The following is a 27,940-nucleotide window of genomic DNA, read 5'->3' as shown; positions in this document are numbered from 1 at the left end:
TGTGTTTGGGCTTTCTTTGGTGTGTAGGACTGTTTCTGGTTGGAGAATTCTGCACTTGGAGATCTTGATCTTTATTTGGGTGGCCTGATCTTTGGGTAGGGAGAGGTTTGCTTGTAGGCATCCCATTGATAACCTCTACATTCAGGAGGAGGGCTTAGCTGGGTAATAGCTGCTGGGTAGTACCCGGTTTGGGGCACTGCTCTCTCTGTTCTAGTAGTTCTTAAGGTAGAGTTTTTGCCTTTAGAACCATTTAGGACCATTTTGTGTTTAGATGTCATGCTACCTAATTCCTGTGTAGGTGGGTAAGTTGTCCACAGTTTGGCTTGGCAAACCATCTCTGCGAGCAATGGAAGTGTTAGACTATTTCCACCCTTTCAGAAGTGATACGATGGGATAATTCCTATGGCTGTAGGAGTGATGCTGGTGGGATCTGAGATCCGGTGGGTCTATCTTTAATACAGAACTGCTCTGTAACACAGTGACTCTGGACAGAGTCAATACTGGTTCAAGAGCTCTGCTCCTCAGATGTCTCGTGCTACTACATACCTGACCTTCCCAGATGGTGTGAGATGAAAAAGGAGACATTGGATATTCTCAAGTAGTGATATAGGCATGTGGCTATCAAAACACGGAATATGCAAGAACTGTCAAAGTCTGACTGAGCAATCTCTCTAGCAGAACTGTACTCTGTCACAGAGTTATTTCATTTCCAGGACTCTTCTTGATTGTGTGATTGCCTCCATTTATTGAGCTGGTTTTCCATGCCTAAGCACTTCCTTTTCAGAAACAGAAAAGTTGTCTTGGACAAATAAGTCTCAGAAGAGGCCTTCCTCATACAGAACAAACCTCAGCTGAGGAAAGCGCCTTTCCTCCAGCTAGGTGATGAGTATTTTAACACTGGAATGCTTTTTTGCAGAAATCTTGTGCCATAAACTAAAGCATGTTGTAGGGTTTTACTTGTCCCATAATACTGGCTCTAGTGATTAAATCTGAATTTTGCAGTTTGTTCAGATCAGGAGGTTATTCCAAAGACACTGGCTTGCTTTGAGAAATGTCCCCTTGAACTATCTTCCCTTCCACCACCCATCATTATGATCCTGCCTCAGTGAGCAGAGGGGGACTTTGTCATGTCCCTTCTGGACATCGCTGTAACTATTCAGGGGCTTTCTCGTAAGTCTTTGTAAGCCTATGTTATGTCATATTTGCAGCAACATTTCTGAGCTCAGCATCTCTGGCCTGGGCTCAGAAGCTCATGGATTTTTCTGATGGCTCCCAAAGTCAATTCCCATTGTGCACCATTTACCTTTTTCCAGAATACAGCTTTTTGGAGTGGGTATTTCTATCTAATAGAGCTGGAGGGAGACTTTCTGATGTCTAGGGCACCCCATTCTTCCCAGCATGCTTCTTTTCTTTGGACTCTCATGGCCTCCTGCAGATCTGCATCCTTTCATCCTGGGAGGCAACAGCAACAGTGGTTTCAGCAGCTGATGAAGACTAGGCATATTTGCCTGCTCTTAACCACTTCTAATTGATGGTACTTGCTTTTCTTTTGTGACAGTCATGCTCCAATGACTGTGTGCCATCTTGAGCTACCCAGCTTTTAGCTAAGTAACATGTTGTGATTCAGCACGGTCAAGAAAAATTTTCTACACCTTCCTACGTCATCAGGTAGCGGTAACAAGAAACAGCAATAAAGCATGTGGTGTTTAATGTGTCCTAGAAAGCCCTGGGCCTTTCTTCGCTTGAGCTGGAACTCAAGGTACAGGGAAACTACTGCTGCCACCAGCTGACATTGTTTCAACCCTGCTTCCAGATGTGTTGCATTGCATGCTTCAGACACCACATGCACAAGGCTTTGACAGTCCAGGCTCAGGCTAGACTGGTGATGTAGGCTGAGTGTGGCTCTGCAATAGTCTGTGCAGTAGCCAACTAGTTATGTGCATAACTTCTGTATTTTAGATGCCTGCACCTGAACTAGTTCCCCTGGGCTCTTGATGCCACAGCAGAGGTGCAGTCAGGGGCCAACGTAGCTGAAATCTGAGGCAGGTCAGCAAGTTACCCCTACAAAGTCAGCCTCTCTCTATTGACTTCAGAGGAAACCCAGGTGACTGAGTTGCATACATTACTGTCAGGTCAGACCAATCTCACCCTTTGTGAAGGATTCAGAGTATTCTCGTTTGTAAAGGCAAAGATGTGAGTTGGTGAGTCTGCAGACATTTTCCAACTTAAGAGTTGCTGATGTTGATCAGGAGCCATTAATGGACATCTACAGTATGCATCGTCTTCCATAATACCACATGCACCTGTGGCCTCATTTTTATACATTGTTGATGCATTTCATTCTGGCATTCTCTGTGGATGGGAGAAAGAGGCTAAAATGCCACTTCAGAGTTCACATGAAAGTGAGTGCCCCTCAAGAGACAGGGGGAACCCTTTGGATGTTTTGTGTTGCAAAAGCATGAGTCAAATATGGTCATATCTGGCTATTGCAACACTAGCTAGCCCAAGACAGGCTACAGCAGTCTCTGTGATCTGTAGCTAAAATTCAGGGACAGGAATTGTGTGTCCTGTAACCATTCATTCCTTTGCTAGGAGCTCAGTCTCTTCGGATGTACAATAGGTAGCAAACACAGAAGAGTTATTGAAAGAGTCAAAAAAGGGCACTTAGGTTGTTTTCTGATAGATCGCCTCTCTTTTGCGATAGGAGATCAGGACCAAAGGAGATCAGTATTGAAACACAGGCTTTCTCAGGCTATGCCATACAGTGAAAGCAGAACCAAGTACGAAGAGAGGCATCTTCATTTTGTTTTGTTCTTTTTTGAGATAAACTGCTTCTGAAAATGACTGTTTTACAGTTTTGGCTCAGTGTGATATGGACTTGTCTGCACTGTGTGTTTACATCCAAAGGAATTGCAGAGAAGCTGTGCATGATGCTGTCCTGACAGGGTTCATACCGCAGGATTGCACATGGTGAGGATCCACTCCTCCTGGGCTCAGTGTCAATCTGTGCCCATCTCCCTGGTATTTACGCACCAAGGAAAGCCTGAGGGGAGGCTCCAGCTGAGCTCTCCATGGCATTGAGATCTTGGTGGAGAGTTCCAGTGACAGGCATGGCTGCTTGGCATGGGGCACAGCCATGAGGTTTAATTTGGTGCAGCCTAGTTCTGGAAAGCTTGGATGCCCTAGAGAGATGCAGTCAAAGGTTTGAATGTCTTCACTCTCATTTTGTTGATGAACAGTGGATTTTCTCAGAAAGTTCTGTTTTCCTCCTCTCCTGGGACTCATAGCCCTAGTAACCAGGATAGAGACTTAGATCAGATTAGCACAAACCAATCTGCTAATACGAAGTGAACCAAAGGCATTAGTATCAAGCAAGAGAATTTGCCTTTCTGTGATACTGATCCTATTAAGTACATTTCCCTTCCAGACCCAAATCTGATCATCTAATTTGTCTCTTGTTGAATCATTTCTAATTGAGGTCTCTCCCTAGTCTGATTGCTTCCTTATTGTGGAAGAAGAACAACCTTTGGAGTTCTTCCTACCAGGTGCATTGGCCCAGGCTGGAGATGGCCACAGCCCAAGAATTTCTCTTGAAGCAGGTTGTTTTTCGCATAGTGTTGATCTGGTTAGGAATATCCCTGACTGGCTGATGAACAATCTCCCTGTTAGCACAGGCCTTGGCAGGGTGATTATATTCCTGACTAGGAGAAACGACTGCTTCTGACTTCTCAGGTAGTATGACTGAACCTAGCTGCTCATCCTCTGTGAACTTCTCCTGTCGGTGATCCAGCAGAGGAAATAGATGCTGCTTGGCCATCTTTTCCCATGCAGAACTGGGCCTGGCTGCTGAGTTTTTCACTGCTGAAGGAGGGTTTGCCCTCTGGTGGAATGGATGTGTAGAAAATTGCCATCCTGGAGTAGCTAGACTAGATGGACATCTTTCTCATAAAACATGCTCTTGGGCTGAGTTTTTTCTTAACTTGGGCAATATACCAAAAAAAAAAGAAAAAAGAACCAAGTATCACCATGATTAGATATGCTCCCTCCCTCCTTCTCTACCCTGCCAGACCAGGTCCATATTCTCAAAGGAGGAAGGTCTCTGGTGCCACTCATGCTGGACCTGTTGGTGTCTCAACTCTATTGTGTGACTCAGAGAGCACAAAAAGACTAAGAGAAAATCGGAGCACCCTGAACCTTACAACAACTAAATCCAGCCCAATGCTTTTTGAGGTTCCAAAGTCTCCATTTTAAACTTTTTCTTTCCACTTTTGTATTTCCTCGTTTCAAGCTTGATGCAAGTTTCTTGGAGCCACGTTTTGGTAAAGGTTCAAATGATGAAGAACTATATGATGAAATGATGTGATTTTATTCTTACAGTAGAAATGGAAGTGGAATGATGCTCATCTAACCTTAGTCATTGAAAGAGCTTAATGTCCCATCCAAGATCATTGTCTCAGATTCCTGTATATCAACAGAGGCATAGGTATCTCCAGAGGGAAGGTCCTCTTGTCTTAAGATAAATATCTAAGACATATAGGGAAATTGTTCTTTGGAAGCACCTATTTCTCTTCTTTCACTACACAGGTGCTTAGATGAGTAAGTTAGACTGGATGCAACTTTACCAGTAAGAGCAGGGGAGGTGAATCCTGCCTGGCAACAGCCTCTGCTGCTGTCTTCCAGTGTCACACCCTAATTGTTGACTTTTGATATTTTGTATGATATTTGTTATAGAATGGTGGGAATTATTCATTGGCCTGTGTTGTGTGGAGGTAAGAGTCTTTGGAAACTTAAAGACAAAATATTTATCTTATAGTAAGCTGCTGGTCCTTTCTAGACAGTTACAGTTCTTTGGCACAGTCAAAATGAGTCTGCATATCCTGTGCATGATAAGATAGTCAGTCCCTCCTAGTAATATTTAGTGCTTCAAATGTAATAGGTTCATTTAAAGATATTATTTAAAAGATTCTATTTTGTTAGAGTCTATTGGATTGTCTTACGACGATCAGCCCCTCTACATAGTCACTAACTAGGCTGACATGAAACAAGAGCTAGTATATGAATTGATATGGCTCAAACAGGAACCGATCGCCCTAATCTCCAGGTAAAACTCCCCATCAGTCTCAGCTGGAACCTGAACGAGGAATGATATCAGTCAGGCAGCAGAACTATCAGGTAATTGTCCTAGCAAGTTCCCCACACTTTTTCATTTCATCTACTGTTTACAAAGTGTTTCCCATTTGTTTTCCATCACTGCTTAAATAGTAATAATCGTATGGGACGTGGGTTTTTGAGCCTTCTCAGTCCTGAACTTTGTGATGTCATTTACTTCATGTGAATTAATGCAGGCTCTGCTGCCATGAGCTGAGACCCCTGTAAAGGCAGCTGCAGGCCTAAGAGGCAAGGATGCTAAGAAGAAATAATAGCTTTTTCTAGACTAACTGATATAACTGGAAAAAGAGACAAGTTTTGTGGTTCAGAGCCCCTTCATCAGTCCTCAAGTTTGTACCTTTTTCTAATTTTGTGTGGCTCAGTATCAGTACTGCTAAAGACAGCTGGAACTTGATCTTTCTAAACAAGGAGGCAAATCTTTAAATCTGTAGTTTTCCCAAGCCTTTCATTCCTGCTCCAAGCCAGAGCTATTCATAACCTTCCTCTGGATGCTTTTATCATCTCCTTTTTGAGACAGAGAAGGGCACTAGAGGTACACCATATGATTTATATGCTGGTGTGATCATGTTTTGCATTTTGTCTTTGATTCCTTCCTACTAATTCCTAGTACTGAAGTGGCCCTTTTGTCTGTGACTGAGCACCAAATCAATGCTATATTTCTCTTTAACATAGAGTATGTGGTGATGAAATAGACGGCGGTGCAATGACCATCCAGAAAGCGATACAACTTCTGTGCTCCTCCGATGACAAATACCAAGCTATGGGTGCTTACTACCTCCAGCACACCTGCTTCCAGGATGAGTCTGCCAAGCAAGAGGTGAGCTAACTTCTTCACAGCTCTGCAGTCACATTGGATGCGAGGGCATACTAGTAGGATGAAACTGATTTCCATCAGTGTCTAGCATCCATAGCTCCTCTTGATTTTGACTATGGACTCTCAAACTTTGTTAGTCCCATATGGAATTTAATTAAGTGGATTTTTCAGCTATTAGTGGCCACTTTCTCTTAATAGCAATGGGGTCAGGATTTTAACACAGGGGAGTAGTTACCAGGCAGCAAAGGAGATCGTGGCCACGTTATCACCATAACCCTGTGTGACACAGATGGGTGGGTTTTGGAGACAGGAGAAACCACCCAAATGCGGTCTCCTCTCCTGCGTGCAACTGCATCTGGTTCCACATGAATCTCCTGCTATCTCAGAGCTGCAGTGTCCGAGTCATACAAAATTGCCCAAAATCCTGCTGCAATCTTTTCATTGTGCATTGCTCAATAACATTTCAGCCATTCACCTAATCCAATGGGTTAGTCAGTGGTCATGTATAAAGATACTTAATCAAACAGAAATGCTCCTCATAGCACAGCTTATTTTTCTTATGTTCTTACTCTCTAATCACTATTTTTATGACAACATACAGCAAAGGAGGCAGCTTAAAGGATGGATCTGCTGTAGCAACACTTTCACAAAAGTTTATCCCCATCCTGGCTTGTTTGCAGTGATGAAAATGTGGGTTTCTCAAGATGGCATCTGTATAAAGGTGGCTTTCTATTTTCTGGCATAATGGTGGAGTCAGATACGCTGGCACAGTGTGTGAACATATGTTTGTCCTCGGTGCAGCTGAACCGAGTGCAGGGACCCCTGCCTATGTGATATTCACTAATTGTGGTGTGACCACTCCCTTCGTTACCGTTGAGAACGGGAACGCACCAGCCTGTCCCATCACTTCCCAGAAGGATGTGTTAGAGCAAGTATGCAATGAGTCATCTGAACACATGCTTGTTTTCTTTCCTTTTTAAAAGGCACACGTTCATTTTCTATTGTCAGCAAATCTTCAGCCAATAGGTTTGTTTGTGCCAGTAGGGGCTCCACTGGGACTTAGGTCTCCAGTAGACCTGGCACAGTAGGGAAGCCTGTGGCAGGAGGCTTCATTATTTCAGAAAGCCTCAGCTGCTGGAATTCACGTGGCTTTCAAACCCTCCTCAGCATGTGTGTTATGTCCTTTAGGTCTGGATTCACATCCCTTTCCCATGTGGCCTGATGCACCCTCTGCTTTGCAGTACTAAAATATGGCCCATTCTAGTTGACCTCCAGGGCATTTACATTGTACCACTACCATCCCTCTAGTTCGGCCTGTGATTTCAGGATGCAAATAAATTACCATGTTGTGTACTTATATTGCTATAGAAGTCCCTTGCATATTTACAGGGCCTCATTTTCACCTGACATAAACTGATGGAGGTAAGTGAGAGTTTGCGGGAGCAAACAGTTTTATATCAATGAAGGATTTGGCCCATGGCTCATATGCATCCATTATTAAAAGCTGAGTTTTAATCTCAAGTGCAGCACCAGGGTGCCCACCGCCTATGGCCTGAACAGATATATCGTTTGCAGGCTCTAGCCGTTCTTTACTGCCAGGTCTGTTTTTCAGATTCCTGTGAGTATGTGCCATGTGGACTCCTTGCAGTTCTGTGGCTGTTACAGTTATCCCTCTCTGAGCGATGCTTTGCACACCACACTGACGGTAGCATGTTTTTCACGGCACAGGTCTATCGGCTGGGGGGAATCGCCAAGCTCGTTGAACTGCTCCGCAGCACAAACCAGAACGTTCAGCGAGCAGCAGCTGGAGCCCTCCGAAATCTGGTCTTCAGGAATCCAACCAACAAGATAGAAACCCGACGGCAGAATGGGATAAGGGAGTGTGTGAGCCTTCTACGGAGAACGGGGAACACGGAAATCCAGAAACAATTGACAGGTGCACAGCAGATTGCCAAGAGCCCCTCAGCTGGTGTCAGCCCAGATACTGACTACACCAGCCTTGAGTCTCCAAAGGGCTCACCTGTCAACGAGGACCACCATCCTCCCTGTCTGGGGTCTGTGTTACCCAGCACTTGGGGGCCCAGTAACCACGGTGCTGCCATATCACAAAGAGGAGGTTTTATGCTCCCGTTCCATGAAATGGCAGCTCAAAGCACAAGGCAGAGGTGGTCCTGGCCCTTCGATATCCTGCAGGGACTCCCCATGCTGCAAGCGCCCATTGGGGCTGCATCTGCCCCAGGTTTCCCTCCACAACCGTGGTCACCCAGACATTCTCCTGCCTTCCTGCACCCTTGGCCCCCACGCTGTTCCCAGGGAAGGCCCAAGGCACTGGTGGCCCCCAGAAGGTTGGGCAGGTTGTCTGGTTGGTGCTACAGCTTTTCTTGAAGGATTGACACATTTGTTGGCACAGGTCACCCTCAGCTGTGCTTGAGATCCTGTGTTCGAACCTTCACAAGATCTCTGGAGAGATGCCTTCCCCTTGCTAAATTAATGTAAATAAATGCTAATTTGGGGAGGCAGGAGGATGCTCAGATGCCCACCTACAGATGATAAAAGGCCCAGCTGCCCATTCTGCCTTTCTCTTATTGGGACGGACAGACACTAGGGTTTAGGGCAGCCCCTGCCCCTCAACAGTTCAAAGAGGGAGGGAGTCAACAAGAATTTTGCTGCTGGAATTCACTCTGGTCTGAAGAAAGTTCCTACTGCATTGTGACCTTCTGCTAGTGCTTGCCTCCTGTTTCCTTTCTAGGACTGCTCTGGAACCTCTCTTCCACCGATGAATTAAAAGAAGAGTTGATACAGGAGGCCCTCCCTGTCTTGACAGACTGTGTTATCATCCCTTTCTCTGGCTGGTCTGATGGCAGCTGCAATAGGACAAGAGAAATTATTGACCCAGAAGTATTCTTCAATGCTACAGGATGTTTGAGGTGAGTCATCAAGCAGGGACTTACTGTAGTTTGCCTGTCTGTTGACATAAAGTGAAGATGTCTAAATCCCCTTACAATAGTTTCATTAATACCTTCACAGTGAGTATGTTTTTACATATTCTCCTTGAGAAAGTTTTCCTGACTACAAAGAGTAGAAAAACTTCCATGTAAAATATTTTTAGCAGGACAGTATCTTCTTTTTTCTTCAAAATAAGTTTGTCCTTGCAAAATTTCTCCTCAAAAAATACAAGTTGCTCTGTCATTGGAGAGTTACAATACTGAAACTTGACAGTGTTCAACTTAGACCAGGAAACTTGGCACTTTTTGCCCTTAGAATCTGAGGTTTCAAAAGACAATTTTGGTTGCTAGAAAAAAAACTGGTCTGGGTTTTAGGTGATAAAAGAAAGAATTCTCTATGTGGGGAAAACAAGCATTTTCCCGCTGATTTTAATAATCAGTGGGAATTATTTAATAATTTAATAATTAATGTTTAACTACAGAATATTCTCATTGCCCTGGACCTTTCCTGGCACTCCTTGACATACGCAATTTACTGTCTATCAGCTTGTTTCAACAGATGGGTCAGCTACAAAATGGGAGGTGCAGATCAAGCCCAGGGTAGGTTATCTTTTCACAGAAAAGCTAGAGCCCTCTTGTAGAGGATCTTCGTCCTGACTTGCTATTTCTCCTACCACCCTCCTCCACTTGGATGCAAGCTTCTTGTCTTACTGGGAACAAGTGAGGAAAAGAAAAAAAACAAAACAGTGTAATTAGGTACTTTCATCAACTGAGGCTCCCCCGAGGGAGCGCAGAGCCGACCGCACCCTTACCAGACATGCAGCTAGTAGGAGCTGTATCTGCTTATGAAACAAAATGGGTGAACACGGTAGGGGCCTTCTGAGACTTGATACTATCATCTTCTGAGGCTGGGAAATGTGTCTGAAGGATAGTGAGTGCAGCTCCTTTCCCTGTCTTGGAAGGCAACCTTCCTCATGCAATTGCACGTCGGGGTGAGTGGTGTGTGTAGCGTATGAGTTGCTCCTCTTATAAGACCATCTAAACTCACCAATGCCACAAGATAGTCCATTAAAATAAGTAAAAGAGTATGATGTTAGAGCTCATTAAAAGGGCTTTCCAGGGAGTTTAACTCAAGGCAGGCTCTGTCTCCTGAGACTTGTTTATTGCAATCTGTGACAGTAATGCATGGCCCCACCATTAACCACTATCAGACTACAGGTCAGTGAGGGAGCTCCAAAGGCTCAGAGAAACAGGACTCGGGAGCACCCAGAGGAAGGAAAGCAGGGCGGTTGGAGCCCCTGCTCCGAGGGATGAACTGGGAGAGCTATGACTCATTGCACTGCACCACCATAACGCAGAGGAGAACAGCCTTGGGCTTGCCCTGAGGTCGAGCCATTGCTGCTCAAGCATTTCTGGATTGCAGATGAACTCATGTTAATGAGGAGGCTGCAAATCACAGTGAACATCAAATCCAGTTCTGGGATGCCTGGAGTGACTATCTTACGACAATTGCCAACCTCTCTGGGAAGCTACCTCTCTCTGCAAGCTACAAGGCATTAAAACAGGAAAGAAATCTTTTTAAAAAAGCATTTCCTGTTACTGGAAACACTCCCCCGTCCTGACAGCAGCCTTCTGGAGTGCTCGGGAATACAGTACAGCCTGGTCAATCCCTCTGGTCAGAGCTATTGCTCCAGTTCATCATGCCTGCCCATGTTTCCCATGCAAATTGCTGTCGATTCTGTGTAGCTCCATGGTTACAAACATTTACACATTCCTGATCTTCACAATAATTACAGGTGGTCTTTGTTCAACCTTCTCTTTGGAAACACCTCCAAAGAGGCAATCAGTCTGTGCAACATCACATGCATAGCTTCTAAGGCAAAATGCTGCTGTTAGTTATTTTTGATAGAAGGATGTCTTCTATACAGAGTTCTTTAAGAGGACATTTTCCCAAATGAAATCTATATAAAAGAGCAACATGAGGGCTATGCAGTCTCACAGAAGGCCTGCAAAATGAAAGCAATACACCACCTTGCTGAATCCTCCCCCCCCCCCAAAAAAAAACAAACAAACACCCTTAAATTCAACCAGAGGCATTGACAGAACAGGGCTGAAAAAGACTTATGAGTGAACTCAACTAATCCTCTCTCCTCCTTCTCTCCTGACATGCTCTGCAATGTCTTTCTTCAGAAATTTGAGTTCTGCAGACATGGGGCGCCAGACCATGAGGAATTACCCTGGCCTGATTGATTCAGTCATGACTTATGCCCAGAACTGCGTGGCTTCTAACCGACCTGATGATAAGGTACGAGATGCTCCTCCTAGGCTGTCTGCTAGAGTTCAGTTCTAGCAGACCCACAGTTAATAATTGCAATCTTGAGAATATCTCAAAATCCCTTTCAGATTCAAATACAAGAGGCAACAAGGTTCTGTGGCTCCTCTTGTCCTACCAAATCCCATTGTGATCTGTTGTAGGACTGCAAAGCCTCCCTGCTGTTGGCCTGAAGTAGATGTGGGTTTTACAATTTCCCTTTACCAAACACAGAGCCACAGAATAATATTTTGGCTCCTGTGCCTCCAGTATGCTTCCCTACCTTGCCCTCCCACCCCAGGATCCTTCTGGCATCTTGACCTACAACTCTTGGTTGCCCTATTACATGCATTCCTCCAGCAGGGCTTAAGTTTATAAACCCCAAAATGGCATCACGCTCAGTAAGAAGCCAGGAGCTGGCATCATTCTGCCCAAACTGTGACTCTGGTTACTGTGTGTAAATGGCACTTATCTCAAGCAAAATAGTGTTTATGGCCACACTTTCAGGAGTTCCACATCTGCAATACTAGCCAAAATTCCCAAAGTCCTCAGATCCCAGCAAGGTACCAAAATGATTTCAAATGAGCTCAGGACTGAGCAAATGCTCTTTTGGGCACAGCTTTTGCCAATAGACCAGTTCCAGCAGCACACGCTGAACACAGCTCTTTGGAAATGTAACTGCATGGCTGCATGTTTTGATGTTGGCTACAGGTATCTAAGCGAAAATTCTCCCTTCCTCTTTACACTGGTGTGCGTACTCATTGACATCCAGGCAAAGCCGGTTTAAAAGCTTGTTTTTGGTAAAAGTGTCCCCCAATCTGTAGCCATTATTTGGATAAAGTCGTTGGAAGTTGAATATGGAATGAAGAAGACTGTCAAGATTCGGTGTATTAAATTTCTTGCCAGGCAGTGAAAGTGGGACCTTATAAGGCCCATTCAGTCAGCCAGTTCATTGAGATCCACAATACCACATTTGCTAGTTGTTCAGCCACAAGGCTCTGTGGCCTTAGTTCATGACTGCTCTGCTTCCTTTTTCCTATTTGTCTCCCATCCATTGCTCCATTAAGCAGGGTCAAGACCTTATACAGCAGAACGCCCAAAAAAGATAACTATGTCACCGTCTATATCCTCTCTATAGCTATAGCAGGTACTGCTCCATCTTTCTGCCTAATGTAATGCTTGCATCTTTCTTCCGGGGGTGGTTTCAGTCTGTGGAGAATTGCATCTGCATCCTGCACAATCTCTCCTACCGCCTGGATGCCGAAGTTCCCAACAAATACACCCAGCTCAACCACATGGCCCGAAGTGTTTACGTGGACAAAACTCTCACAGGCTGCTTCAACAGCAGGAGTGGCAAAGTGGAGGTAAGATATGCCGCAGAGGGCTTGGAAATGTGTTATTCAGCCCCAGGCATGGGCTGCAAGTGAGCAGCAAGATCTGAACGTGCAGTCTCTCATCTCTTCGTAGAATGATGAGTATGGCATCCCCCTTCCTGAGGAGGATTATAAACCGAAAGGACCCAGCTGGCTCTACCACTCGAATGCCATCCGCACCTATCTGTCCCTGATGGAGCACAGCAAGAAGGATGCCACTTTGGAAGCTTGTGCTGGGGCCCTGCAGAACCTCACTGCAAGCCGAGGGCTGGTAAGCTCTCCTTCTCCCTCCTCCGTCACGTGTGGCCGAACATGTCAGCGCCCTATGGTAGCCAGAAAGGAAAATGCTCTTTTTAAACCTCAGGGCACTATCACAATTCTTTCCACACCAGGTGCTCCAGCTTAGGTATTTATAAACTCCAAAGACAGCACCTCATGGGGAGCTAGAATCGGTGACCCAAGGGATCTACCCCAGATCTATATACCTTTCCAGGGGAACCTCCAGATTTCCTGGTCTGCCAGTCACAGCACTAGCATCTGTTGCATTGGCCCTCTCATACCAGGACACCAGTGTGGGTGTGTACAGAAGTGCACATGTGGACAGTTGTCCTGAAATCGTCCAGGAGAGAGAAAGGACACATGTTTGCAGCCACCTCTGCATGTTTTCATAGTGGGAGGTGGCTCTAATAACAGGGTGGGTTGTACAGTGGATTGTAGATCAAGCTTACATAGGAGCTACTCATAAAATAAGCATCACAGGTGCTCCTAGTCCTCTGAGTATGGCAGCATGGAGGTGACAGGGGCTGTATAACGCCGTGGGTATTGCAGGGGCTAGTGCATGGCAAGTGCCACGTCGCAACAGCATCTCTGTTTGCGGTGCCCAATATCGCTATGGCATGTCCTCACAGGCTGTGCTCATGTGGACAAACCTCAGCTTGTCTGTTTGTGTCGAACTTCATCAATTCTAATTTAAATAAGATGGCTAGGTAGATAAACAGATAATTGTTTCGTATATAGGTGTTCCACCCAGAAACACGGAGTGACTCACTGAAGGAGCCTTTGCTGCTAGGATGGCATTAAGCTGCCAGTGCCAGTCTCCTCCTGGCAGCTTTTACTGCAAGTCTTTCAATGTGAAAATACTTTGGGATTTTTTTTTTCAGCTGAAGTAAATGGTGCCACTAACAAAAAGAGGGAGGGAGCCTGTCAGGGTGTGGGACAGGGGTGACTGGAGAAATGGGGCTGGAGCTATGTACTACGTAGAAATGAAAAGGCTTTCAGCAATCATTGCACAAAAATGTCTTTTTAGAGGGGGAAGAAAGCAAACAACCAAAAAAAACTTCAACTGTGTTGAAACAACTAATTTTAGCCTTCTGGGAGGGAATAGTTAGAATTTACCAGAATGTGCAGAAATGGCTTTTTCTTGCAAAGGTCTTATTCCAGCTCAGATCTGGAGTTGGAATGGGTTGCTAGGTTTGTTATCACTTAAGAAAAAGGGAGACTGATGAGAAGCTTGCAAAGTGATGCCGTTAACCCTGTAGCTTGTAGAGGAGGAGTCTGAATCTCTTCTCAGCCTCATCTTCACACATCTCGACCTGCCGGTGTGAATCCGTAACACAGCACATGTGCCTCTTGGAGCGTGGGAGGGAAACTGGACGTCAGCCCAGTGGAAGGGGGTTGCCTCCCAGCTCATTCCCTCCATCCTCTTGCTGCTGTTGGTGGATGTGCGTCACTCTCTGGTGGTGCGATAATCTCCAGCAGCCTGTCTGGTGATGCATGAGCTGAGAAGCTCAGTTTAAACTCTACCAATAATTGGGCAACTTAATGTTCTATGCTTCAAAATTCATGAGCACTTGGCTGCATCAGCTCAACCTAAGGATCCTCTGGATTTACATGAGCAAACGCGAAATTGTGACCCAAGACATGCATTATTGGCCTTCAGCTTGCTTTTTAAATGTATCATTAGCCGTTCCTGCTCTGAAACAGCCTATTGCTTATGGCATGGCAGGGTGCTAAGCAAGGGCAATGTAGACATGAAGGTGAAAATTCTCCAGCTAATGGGAATATAAGTTGGGTGAGCAACTGTCCCACCTTCAGGCCTCCAGAAAGAGGACAGAAGTTCCAGTCGTATCACAGAGAATGAGAGTGACTTTGCAAAGTGCTTATGGAGAAGAGGGGTAAATTACAAAGTAGATGGGATTATGATAGCAGAAGAAGGTATTATATGGATGCTTATTTTATAGTGTAGCCATGTTTGGCTCTGTACATTGTTCCAGTTGTGTTCTTCCAGTATTAGAAGTCATCAGACATCTCTGTTCTGTCTCCTAGATGTCCAATGCCATGAGCCAATTGATCGGTTTGAAAGAAAAAGGTTTGCCTCGCATAGCACGGCTCCTTCAGTCCAACAGCTCTGAAGTTGTCCGGTCTGGGGCTTCTTTGCTGAGCAACATGTCCCGACATCCTATTCTCCACAAAACCATGGGTAAGTAATTTCCACCACAGAGTATTCCAGAACAATCTCTAGTTTCTTCCCTTCTAATATCTGCCCACCTCATTTTGCAAACCCCCAAGCCAGGATTCAGCCAAGCACCCAAATGGGACAAAGGGATGTTATTCATTCTGGCCAAATGGACCATTACTGATGATATCTGCTTTCTTAACAAAATGCATGCTATTGCAAAGTCCACATAAGCATGTGGTGTGCTTGTGTATAGATAATGACAAATCTGTGGAGTCACTGAGCTGCCATCTGGATGTGTGTTTTGGGGACTGAGTTGGACTTGGCTGCTCCTGACCCATACCATTGTCTTTCCAGAGGCTTACAGAACTAATCTTGGCTGCGAAAATCAATAATGGCCATTGTGCTATTACTGTCCAACATTATTAGTGTCTCCTTCAGGGGACAATACTGCATTCTTGTACTGAATTGTGCTTACTCAAGTAGTATTGTTCGCTTTTGTTAGGTTTTATTTAAACGTTGATTGGAACATTCCACCTCTTTAGCTCACCAGGTGCTCCCAGATGTATCACGTCTCCTATCATTCCAGTCTGGAAATACCAACAGCTTTGGAGAGATCATGACATCAGCCTGTTACACTCTGAGGAACCTCATCATGTCCAACCCACACCTGGGAAAGTCTTATTTGACAAGCAACATGCTAAATAATGTAGTAAGCCTGTGCCGAAATGGGTGAGTTTGGAGCAGAAGACATACAGAGCTTCATGTGCAGACATTTTTGAGCCTGTGCACTCTGTGCAGAACCAGATTAATTCCAGAGCCTCCAGAGCACCAATTCAGAGCTGTAGGGACTGAGTAAAGCATTCTTCTTTCCCTGTCCTTGTAACTGAGAGTGATGAAAAATTTCCAGCCTGTTAGTAGACAGAAATCCTCAGCACTGATGCCTTGGTAACAGACATGAGCCATCCAGGGTGGGATTTGTAAAGGAGCCTCAGGAAATGTGCTGATTGAATTTAAAGAAATTCTAAAAGGAACTGAGGGACCAACCTCTTAAACTCTGTTACAAATGCCAGCTGTCAGTACGGGGGATGTCAAGTATCCAACCTGATGCTGTAGCACCTGGATTTCTGATCCATAGCTTTCTGCAGTCCTTATCATGAAAGTCAGGTGTGAGATTCAGGCATAGCTGATATACTCCCATCATGAGAACCTAATGCATCACAAGTAGTTGGGATTATGCTTGTAGTTTTAATGTTCAGATTTGTTCATCTTTCCATTGGACCATGGCAAAGACATGGCAAAGACAGAGCTGTGATGAAGCATATGTGTGTGTATATATATATATATATATATATATATGTATGTATGTATGTATGTATTTATAAATACTTCCTCTGGTCTACTCACATATACTCCATGCACAGCAACAACTGAGCAGTCTCAAAATGTTTTGCACACTATTTCTATTTGACTTGATTTGATTTTTGATGGTAATAATTTTGTCCTGCTAGTTGTCCATACTCCTTACATCTCAATGCAAAAGACTGTCATCTCTTGCCATATGATATGCTCATTTCTGGCCAAATTGGTATATAACTTATAAGGGAACTTACAGTCTTTGACCATGTGTTCCCTTTCCTAGACTTTCATCTCTCCTACTGTCTGTCTTTGCTTTAAAATATCTTGTGCAAATAATAGACATAATAATAGTAATAGAATAGACATTCACATCTCCTCTCTATCGTCCTTTGATAAACCACTTACAACTTGCTGCATGTTTTGTGATGGCACAGAGAGACTCTCAGTCATTAGAAATGGCTTCTTTCCTTAGTTTGGACCTCAGCCAACACCTCTTGATCAGTTTGCTACTTTTATAGGCTTCCACTCTGCTACAAGCCCAATTAACATCAAGCCCTGCCCTCTTCTAAGTCTACGCTCATTGTTTTGAATGATATTAACTTCTGCTTAAAGTCTTGTTTCAGTTCACTTAGACCAATCATCAGCTAATTTGCTACTTCAGCAAAGTGTTGCGCAGCTCGGATTGTACACACTTTAATTGTCTTGACTGTTTTGTGTCATGAGCTTTGTTTTCAATGACTCACTAAACCGTGAGGAGTTATTTAACTCCTCACGATGTCTTCAGTGTGTTCCTCCTATCTTTGTCAAAATTCTTTCTGAGAAACTCCCCAATTCTTATTACATCCAAAACTTGAGTTGTTCCTATTACTCCATTAGCCATTTCTGTCACCTAGTACTTCTATCCTGCTCCATTCTGATGAAAAAAAATGCCAGCAATTCACACCCAAGATTAATCTTTACTTATTCCGATCATCATTTCAGACTATTCCCATAGAGGAGGTCTCTCCTCTAGCAGCTTGGATCTGCTAATTCACAAATCAACTAACTTTGCCCACTTCACTGTATAGTCTACGAAGAGAAACAGGACATTTTAAGGTGGGATTTGTCCAGTCCTTCTACTTCAGAAAGAGCAAAGCCTCGCTGACTCCCTGACAGTAATGACTAAATCCAACATCTCTGCCAGTGGCTGTTGCCTAGGCTAGCTTGGACCCCATGTTGTCTATAACGACATTTAATGTGATGGATCCCATGCTGCGAACCTCCCCCTTCCTACTGTGACAGCCTGCAGAAACAGAGAACAGAGGAGGAATCAATGGTGACCAAACCACCATGGAGAATACCATGCCATGTTGTACCTTGTTAGTGTATTGTGTAGACTTTTCCCCCTTAATTTGTCTCGATTAGCTCATGTCAAGCATTGTCTCATGATTGGTTGCTGTGTCTGCGTAACGCCTTTCCAGTACGTGCTGCTTCTGCATTTTTATGCCATCCACCAAACTGTTCTTTGCCTATAATCTTTAACTGGTCTCTCTTTGCATTTCAATTTATAAATCATTAGTGTGATTACAACTGAACACTTGACTAATTTTATATTTGTATTTTAGTAAGAACTTCCAGGTTACAGACAAGTAGATTATGAAACTTTTCCTTTTCCATAGGCTTTTCAACGGGCAATCCTTCATGCATTTCTCATAACTGGAGTTACCTTTTTCTTGATGCTTCCTGTGGCTATGTTCTGAGTTAAAGGCATAAACTGTTAAGCAGTTTTTCTGACAGCTGTGGTTTATTCTCCTTTCTGGAGCATCCCAATTAGATAATTGTCTCTGTCTCCTGCCTATATCCTCATCCATGACATGGGCTCCATAGTGATGCTGTTGTTTGTTCACTCTTTATTATTTTTTTAATCCAAGTTGCCAAAATATTGATTATCCTCCTTTTAATTGGGGTTTCTGGAAAGCAAGCTGGTATTACTAATTTGTTGTGATGTCCTTTCATCTTTCTTCTCCAACTGTCTGAAAAATATTCCTCTGGTCATTTTAAAGCAACATTATTTTACTGATAGAATTGTCATTTTTCTCAATAGTTTTCCTGGCTTCACTAAAAGCTTTTCTCCAAAGTGTCTTTCTATAAATTCAGAATATTGGATTTGCAGTTCTTCTCACAATCCCATTGTCACTGATCTGTTTCAATTTTTCAAGTTTTCAAGTTTTCTCACCTTTTCTATTACATAATTTAATTACGCAATTTAATTCTATTATAAAATTTAACCAAAATTAATCTTTGAAGAAAATCGAGTCTCCCATTGATTCTTTTCTGTAAAAGAGAGTTCTTCTCACCCATGAATTTTCAATTTTCCCATTGCTACTAAAGATTTCACTTTGATACGAATTTTATAAATTTATGACATCCTTAAGGATTCTCTATTCAAAGCATTTTTGGCATCTCCCGTGACATGCATAATGTACTTGATATTCTTGTGCTTTGAGGAAATGGATCATTTTCCCCCATTATTTGATATGGTTGTACAAAAACTTGTCTTTTGTGCTGCTGTCATGCTTTCACTTCCTACCTCCTTCCAATTAGATTCTTGTTTATGTTTCATGGAATCAGTAGTTTCATGGATGACTGTTGCCACTGCCAGCAGTGGCATCAACTTTCTTTGATGATCTTCTCCACATTATACACTATTACCAGCATTCCCATTTAAGATATATTACTTGGCATATTTAAGGTTGTCATCACAGCTCCATCAGTTCATCCTTAATCTGTTTATACCTAAATAATAGCATGAGATGCTGTACAAACCAGGGCCAATATGAATCCTTCAAAATAAGAGTGGACAAATTCTTTTGACTGGGTTTGGAAACACCTCAAATATCAGGGGCTGGTAATTTTGGTTTGAAAAAAAAATCTTTTGAGATATGCTCAGAAGATACAGTTGCAAAAAGTGCATATTTTGGGCAAGTGCATAATGCATATTTGCATTAAAAGAATCTAGAAAATCTAGAAAAAAAATGGAAAAAAGGAAAAAAGTATAACTTAGAAAACGGGAATGAAAACATCCTCAGAAAAAAGTGTCCAGGACATTCACTGATGATCTAATCATAAACACAGGGAAAAGTTGCTTTCCACCACAAACAATTTGTCAGCCACAGAACATCTTTTTAAACGCAGTCATTCTAATAATAGGGACTAGAGTAGGTATAACGGGAGAAGAGATTTTCAAACAAAACATAGTTCTTCTGACCCAAAACATTGCTCAAGAATTTCTGATTATCTGCGTCTTCCCCCATCCTCCACACAGTACCAGCATGTTGAGTCTTCATGTGTGATGGTTGGGTGTGATCTGCAGAATCCCTTGGGTGATTGTGACCAGGTTAAATTGGTAATTCCTGTTAGGCCAGAAGGTCTTCTGTACCAAATGTTGCGTATGTCAGAGAAATGCCCCAAAATTCACTGAAGGAGGCTATGTCTGAGTTCAGAGTTTGCAGATCCCGGGTTGTTCCTGATGACGACTTTTCATAGTGTGACATAATATTCTGAGGACACTGTGTTTTGTGAAGCTCTATCATACTGGGAGCCAGGGAGGGTCCTGAGTTCGATCTCGTACTTCTTCATCACCTTGGTTGTGACAGGCTGGGACTGTCACGCTAAACCCTGCACTCTCCCATAGCTAGGCCGTGGTCCAGCAGATCAGGAGCAGCGATAAGAACCAGCAGTGAGTTTTATATCTAGGTGTATGAAATGATCCAAAATTATAGAAGATACTGTATATGACTCATGGTTTCGGAGCTGTTACGTGAGCAAATATCTATTAACTTGTGCTGAGTAAGGACTTAGGATTACTACTGTTTGCTATTACTAATGCTCACATCTCTTCCATCCTCACCAGACAACACAGAGCCCCTTCCCGTATCGCCCTTCTGAGCGATTCACCCACACAGAGTCCAGGGAGGGGTTGGCACCATTTCCCTTCTGTTTCACTATTTCCCAAATTTCGCACTCCAGAAATGGCCCTTCATCTCAGCTTAATCTTATTCCATTCAAATCCTCCCCTCCTTTTTTATTAGCCCTGTTTTGGTCCCAGGGGTCATTGTCACATGGCACTAATGGTAGAGCAATGAAGACTTTATTGACGGACCACAGTCAAGACTAGCTAGCCCCTCAGCAAAAGACAGGCTCATTCAAAGGCTGTTGAAAATGCATGCTGATATCTCTGGGTTGCAGCTCTGTGGCCTGCCATAATTCACTGGAGTTACTCTCATCTTCCCAGCTCCTGTCCAAAAGCAGCTGAAGCTGCTCGCCTCCTCCTGACAGATCTTTGGTCAAACAGGGAGCTGCAGAGCGTGCTCAAGCAGGTAAGGAAAATACTTCTGCTTCTCAGCTGATGGAACGAACCTGAACTTGACTCACTCACTGAAGTTTGGCAAAGGTCATGATTCAGCAGTGAATATGGTCAGTGCCTGGGAGAAGCCCAGGGCACTGGGACATCCAGCAATGCCCTCAGCATGGGGGCAACCAGGTGAGATCAGACTAAGACAGAGTGAGTCGCAATGGCAGCTCCCCGGACTATCTTTGGAGACTAAGCAAATGATGGTGTGCTTGTGCTGGGCGGTGCAATACGGAGAGGCACCCTGGGGCTAGTGCTAGCTCAGGTGGGCTCTGCTGTGATGCAGCCACATTGCTCTGGGGACTGAAGCTGTCGTGGGTGCAGGAGCAGCTCTGTGCCGGGAATGGACCAGGTTCCTTCACGCTAGCTTGGGAGATCCCTGTTTTGCAGGCCATTGCGTAGGATATGCATGTCCCAGCAGATCTCTGGCAACGTTCCTCCTCTCTTTCCCCACATCTTCTTCTGCATCCATAACCCTACTCTGCAGTCTCATCATCCTTACAGTCAGGGTAATCTTTTAAATCAATAAGAGGAGTATTTAGGGTTTGTTTTCCTCCCTGCAACAGAAACTCCAAAAGTGCAGAGCCAGGTGGGGCACCGAGCCAGCCTTCCAGCTCTCAGTGGCGTTCTTTGAAGAAGCTGGGTTTTTCCAACTCGACATCAACAGCACCTGCACAGAATAAAGGGCCAAATTCAAGTGGAGTAACATCCACAAAGGGAATGCCCTGGGGGCGGGAAGGTAGAGAGTACCCAGATATTCTTGTATTAACAGTTAGGGACTTTCTCCCTAGGAACTTGTGTAACTTTGCATCAGGCTCTGCTTAGGAGACAGTGCCAACTCATTTTGATGTGACTGAGTCACTCCTGCATATTCCACAGATGTTCGTTGCATAGGTATACATCAGAACCGCAGGATGGAAATCTGCAAGGCTATGTGCATCATGCACATATCTTTTGCCATTTTTCTGGTACAGGGAATAAGATTAAACAACATTCAGTAAAGGGTTAAGTAAAGGTTTTCTCCAGTAAAGCTAGAGAAGTCCAGCTCTTAGTGTATGGAAAGTGATTCAAAGAAGATAAAGTCCATCAATAAGGGCAACTGTGCACATGCCAAGGATACACGGTGGTAGGACAGAGCAGACTGTTTGTACAGAGAATGAAGCACACTTTTTAAGCAGAGGCCAGATTTTTATGTGGAACAGGAGGCTCTCCCTCATGATGGTAGACTATCAGTTTTGAAACCACCATGCATTCACCGCACTTCATATACATCTGCTTTTTCAGCAAGGATTTGACAAGAACATGATGGGATCTTTAGCTGGAACGACCTTCAGGACCCTCCCCTCCAGATTCTAGGAGCCTTTCCACGCGTGTTCCCACTGCAGGTGAGAGCGGGCCCTCATCGTTGCAGAAAAGAAAGTTCTTGGGGCAAAGGAACGATGCATGAGCCACGTGAGCCTTTTGCTCACAAACCCCCTAAAGTGGGTTTGTGACATTTTCATCAAAATCCTATCAGCCCAAACTCCAAAGCGTCTTCTTTGTTGGAAAGTCGGGAGGCACGCTGTTCTTGGTTTTAGTGCAGATGCTGCCCATAGTACACAGCTGTGTATTTTAGATATGCTGGGTGTAGATGGCATAGGATGGACAAAGCTGCTGGACATGACTCTAGCTCACGCCTTTGAACCGCACACAACACCCCTCCTTTTTATGGACTGACAGTGCTTTGCCGTTTTTACTTTCTTTGCTAGCTAAAAAGAGAAAAACTGCAGTTTGCAGAATCCTCTCAGGTGGGACTTTTGAAAGGAATCGCTCTGAGAGTATTTTCATTCTTGAATTTTGAGTAGTGTTAACCAGAGAGTATTAGTAACATGCAATTAATTGCAGCACATGCTATGGCACTTGCCATCACCCTTAAGCATTTTATGACCATTTAAAAATTTGTCAGAAAGCCTCATGTTAAAATTTGGAACTATATGCTACCATCTGAATAATCCCAACAGAGAAACCAGGTTAGAAAGATTAAGGGAAGAACTTTCAAGGCACCACTATGACTTTTTATTCAGTGTGAGATGAGGCTGGAATCTGTAAGGTACTGATGATTCGTAATTCTCAGTGAAGAGAAAAAGGTTTAAGTAGTTCTGCATTTCTCAAATATCAGGTCTCTACGGTGGGGACTGAGATCATGTGAAATGAATTATTTGCTCCCTTCCTGAACATGCTCTTTGTCATCAAGCTAAACACACTCCTGATGTAAGAAAAGGAGGTGCAACAGCCAGTTTGTTTCCTCTGCCCAGAAATGGATTTCACTTTTTGCTTTGCTGGGCTGTTTGCACTTAGAATGAGTTTGATCACTGAGAGGAGTGTTGAAGTCTAGGGGAAAAAAACCTCAGGGCAGCACAGAAATTGGGGACAAACCAAGGAAAAAAATTAAAAGTTGGTTTTGAATATAAAGAAAAGATTTCTTGAATGCTTTAATTACCTGGCTTTTTCTTTTTTCTTTGTTTTTCTCCATTCAGAATTTGGATTTGGTTCATCTCCAGGAAGACAACCCTTGCAGAATTACTTAGGATGTTAAAGATGTAGAGTGTTTGAGTTAAACTCAACTGTAAAGGAAACTAAACGTGCAGATTTCCTCTGGATGATACTGATATTTTTAATCATTTTCTTCTTTTTAGGGGGGAGAAGGGACTTTTATTGAGGTTATACTTTCTTGATGTCAATAATTATTTTTTTGCAAAAAGTGTGTCTGTGTAACTATGTATGTGTAGCTGTGTATGTGTGCATGCCCACAACATACACGTGCACACATGATGAGTAGGATCTTCCTACAGGCAGAGTCCCCTGTCTTCCACTGAAAGTCAGTGTGAGTTGTGCAATTAACCCCCTTGCAGAGTTTTGACAAATTCCGCCTTATCTGTGCACCAAATACTGCCACACAAAATACTTGTCACAACCTAGTTTTACCCACGAGTATAAAATTGCCAATTATATGCTAAGTGTTTACCCCATTGCATATGGCTCATAAACAGATACACACCACAGTGCTCTTCTTTAAAAAGCTTGTTATTCCTAACATTTATGAACATGGGCTTCTTTTCTGCTTTTGGATTGTTCTCAAATGAGCTCTTATAGTTATTAGTATTTTCTTTCATGTCACATGAATTCTTTATCTTAAGAAGCAAATTCATGTCTGCAAACTCTCCTGGCTCTCAGTAACCATTCTCTGAAGCTATATGCTAGGGGCAACTGTAATACATCTGCAGAGCATGAATATACTGGGGTCCCAAATCACTCTGAGCATTAGAACAATCATTCTGAACACTAGAACAACTCAATCTTGTAAAATATGTCCAATTCTTTCCTTTATAACAATGTACCTAGACAAATCTGGCATTTGAGAAGCTGAGCTGGAGACATCAAATGCTGTTTTTTCCAGGATTGTTTACTGCTACATAGGGCTTGAACATGAGGGATTTGGCGTTTTTAATCACATTTTGTTTTTACTAATCCATGTAAAGAATTAGTATTAAGATGCAAAGGGATGTAAACAGTTGTGTGAAGTCAGATTTGGAAATATTTTATTTCTCAGTATCTTTAATTACCTGAATCACTCTGTCCTGCTAAAGCTGTGATAGGGGACTGCTGAGCTCCTTTTAGGGCAACCCACCTTTTCCTGTGGCACTAACCATGTCACGAAAGCCCCTACCCAGGAGGGGACATAGCTCAGAGCCACCGGGACAGGATCAGCTACATCTTCTGAACGCACTGGCTGGCAGTCCCACACGCTAGATTATTGCTTCTTTGAACGATGCGGGGCCACAGTACACTGTTCTGCAAATATCACATATCCAGGAGGTGCTTGGGAAGGACAAATTACAGAACAGAGTCTGGATAGGGAAAAGCGTCTTGTTTTTTGTGAGGGAGGTAAAAGCTGGTGTCAGACTCCCAAGTTGCTGGAAATCAGTATAGCCCCATTCACTTCATATAAGTGCTGTGATTTGTGCCCATTAAGGGTCTGTCCATAAAGTTCAGATTTGCTCTGATATGGCTCTAGATGTAAGAAAGAGTGGCATTTGCCCCCTATTCAGGCCACGTGGAGCACGTGTCTGCGGAGAGGGTGCCAGAAGGAAATGGTTTGCCAGCTGGTTTTTCTCTTGCACTACAAAGGGTGGCTTCATCTTGTGCACTTTAATGAGCAACAACTATTTGCTTGCATTCACCCACGTTCAGTCGAGAGCTTTCTGTGCAGAGCTCTCAGCCAAATGAAAGAGAAAAAAGCACCTTTGAAGTGGAGAGCTAGAACCAGGTGAATCCAGTAGGACAGTTTCAGGAGCATTTAAGCAGCAGCAAAGGAGCCTGGGCCTGTGGGCATGCCCTTGCCATGCCTGTCAGCTGTTAAGTATTTGGATATATCTTCTCAGGTACATGGTTCAAAATGTTTTCAGCAGGACCCAAGACTATGGATGTCCAAAATGGCTGCAATATCCACAGGCAAGATGTTACAGTTTTGGTGTAAAAGTGTGTTGTGTGCAATTTTGCATTCAGATTTCTTCCTGTAATTACACGTTTTCAGCAGGAGTTCTGGGAGCTAATGTTTTTTCCTCTGTAAAATTAATTGGGAAAGCAATTCAAATTTGAACAAAATGTGATAATGGAATATTGAGGAAATCCATTCTAATTGGCTGTTATTTAACCTTTATTTTAAATAGTTCTGCTTTCACTGAAGATTTAGTTTACTGTATCACTATATAAGGTGCGAAGAGCTGTAGCTATATGATAATGACATGGCAATTATATCTTTCACAAGCACTGGAGGTTTCATTAGTAATTATTAAACATGAAGAAACAGATACATCATTCACATAAATTCTATTAAGTTCAGCAAACTGCTTTTGCCAAAGCTAATAAAATAATAAAAATAAAATCTGTCTCCATCCTTGGAGATCTTCAGAACTAGACTAGACAAGGCCATGAGCAACCTGATCTGGCTTTGAAGTTATCCTTGGTTGGAACAGGAGATCGAACCAGAGAGGTCCGTTCTGACCTAAATTTTTTTATGATGCTGTGTGGTACTGCTCTCATACCTCAAAATAAGGAGAGAGCAGTGTGCTGAGTGAGTTGTAACCACTCAGTCATCCCAGGGCTATTTTGCAGCTATTCTTTCGCCAGGAAATTTTCTGATGCTTAACTCTATTTTCCTCTCAGTCTTTCTTTTTGAAATCTGGACTACCGACTCTGCCCAAGTCAGGGAAGTGACACTGATGTCAGATGGTTAGAGAAAGGAAAATTAGAGTTATGGGAGTAACTGATGCTGTTTATAACCAGCAGTTTCAGGAACTTCTTTTCCAAACAACACTCTTACCAGGGGCAGAGTTCAGCGAGGTACTCGCTGCAGTGGATGGATGCTATTCTCAGACATTGTTTTCTAAAGGCATGTCTTTGACTGTGACATCCTCTTCGATGAGCTATTTTCCCTGTTTTTTTTGCTTGTTTGAGAGCCAAGGTAGGGCATATCCCCAATTTTACTGATGAGGGCAGACCTACAGTACATAGCACACGCTCTGAGTCATAGTGATGGAGAACTGAGGAGGGAAGGACCGTAGCTAGCAGCACTGTTAGCTCTGGCAGCAGTGGAAGTGAGAGCAGTTAGGGCATGATTCGTGCGCAGGACATGCATCATGTAAATAAATACCATACTTGTTTGTCCTGGGCATAGCAGACTATTTTGGTCTATTTTCTCATAAGTGCTTTGTTTGTTTTGTTTATGTAAAATCCAACTGACCCCAGCATTTCAGAAGCCTCATGGACGAGTAGAAGGGAGTAGGCAGTTTTATTCCTCTCTGACCACACACCAGTTTCAGATCAACTTTGCCTACCAGTCCATAGCTATACAGTGTATTCTGTAAGATATAGGTATGTGAGAATAATGTATCAGAGTTTTGTTTTGGCTGTACTGTATGTATTTGCTTCATTGGAAAAGCTGAAATCAATAAAAATTGCTGAAATTTCTTCAAGCTTCCCATTTGGTACGGTTTCATTTTGGTTGTCTTGCCAGAAAGTTACATCTATTTGAAAGGTTTGTAAAAGCCTGTTACCCTGCAGCAGTGTGATCAGTCATCGAGTCTCAGCCCTGGACTGCTCTGTCTTATGCTGGTTCTGCGGAACAAAGCTGTAAATCCGATCTCCTTCACCATTGCACCAGTGGCAATCCTCAGTGGGTTTCTCCCCCCATGAGCTTGTACAGTCACCCCTTGAACCTGTGAAACTTTTAAGTGTCAATAGCATCATTCGTTTCACCACTCTAAGGATCTCCAGCTCATTGTGGGAGAAAGCCACCACCTTACTTTTTTCTGATCCTGGCCCATTGGAGTTGTGTTTGAAGCTCCCTAGGTCTTATATTAAAAATGGGCTGACTTTGGTCTAGACTGAAAAGTCCCAGCCTAGAGACTAGTACCTCAGACAGAGCCATCAGTTTGTAAGTGTATTGACCTTCTCTGGACCTGTTCAAATTAAACTATTTCCTTTCTGAGACAAAAAGACCAGAACTGCATACAGTGTGCAAAGTGTAAGTCATGAGTTTATTCAGCGATATAACAGCCACTTTTATGTCCTCTTTTTTCCCTAACAGTTCCTAACTTTCAACTTGTTTTTTTCACTACTGCTGTGTATTGAGCTGCCATTGGTATTGGATCATGTACCATAGACTTCCCTACAAGTGGCTGTGGTCATCTCTGAGCCCATCAGTTACATGTGGAAATAGGATTATTTTGCCCCATGTGTATCACTTAGCATTTCTCTATGCTGACGTTCTGCCATTTATCACCCATTGCTTTTCCCTTGCTGCAATTCATTGCTTCCAGCCCTCAACCTCAGTAGAAACCCTGAATAAACTCTGCAGCTTTTCTTTGTGGACAGCTTTTTGGCAACTGGAGTAGACTTTACCAACCCTCAATGAGCCCAGCAATGAATTCCAATTTACAGGGCAGGACTTCTCTTTGCTTTGATGTTACTGCTTCCTGAGCAGAGCATACTCATCCAAATAGCTACTAGCAATAGTCTTCATTATTGTTTATCATAGCTTCTGTCAATTTGCCCAGAATGGGTATCTTTCTTACTGGTCTGTA

The 27,940-nt window shown here is 43.4% G+C and overlaps 1 protein-coding gene across 1 annotated transcript in view; it reads left to right on the top strand.

The window, feature by feature from the left end:
- Nucleotides 1-26,825, top strand: part of PKP1 (plakophilin 1) — a 47,307-nt gene extending 20,482 nt beyond the window's left edge. Inside the window, exons 4-14 of the mRNA XM_026101276.2 lie at nt 5,842-5,986; nt 7,712-7,919; nt 8,733-8,910; nt 11,119-11,233; nt 12,448-12,603; nt 12,707-12,883; nt 14,938-15,091; nt 15,613-15,799; nt 20,700-20,784; nt 22,101-22,201; nt 23,333-26,825. Of these exons, the coding sequence (XP_025957061.2) occupies nt 5,842-5,986; nt 7,712-7,919; nt 8,733-8,910; nt 11,119-11,233; nt 12,448-12,603; nt 12,707-12,883; nt 14,938-15,091; nt 15,613-15,799; nt 20,700-20,784; nt 22,101-22,172 (1,477 nt within the window). The 3' untranslated portion in view covers nt 22,173-22,201; nt 23,333-26,825. The remainder of the gene's footprint in view (nt 1-5,841; nt 5,987-7,711; nt 7,920-8,732; nt 8,911-11,118; nt 11,234-12,447; nt 12,604-12,706; nt 12,884-14,937; nt 15,092-15,612; nt 15,800-20,699; nt 20,785-22,100; nt 22,202-23,332) is intronic.
- The last annotated feature ends 1,115 nt before the right edge of the window (nt 26,826-27,940 follow it).

This window comes from Dromaius novaehollandiae, chromosome 27, assembly GCF_036370855.1.
Source record: "Dromaius novaehollandiae isolate bDroNov1 chromosome 27, bDroNov1.hap1, whole genome shotgun sequence".
Classification (NCBI taxonomy): Eukaryota; Metazoa; Chordata; class Aves; order Casuariiformes; family Dromaiidae; genus Dromaius; species Dromaius novaehollandiae.
This window is presented reverse-complemented; position numbering and strand designations above follow the sequence as displayed.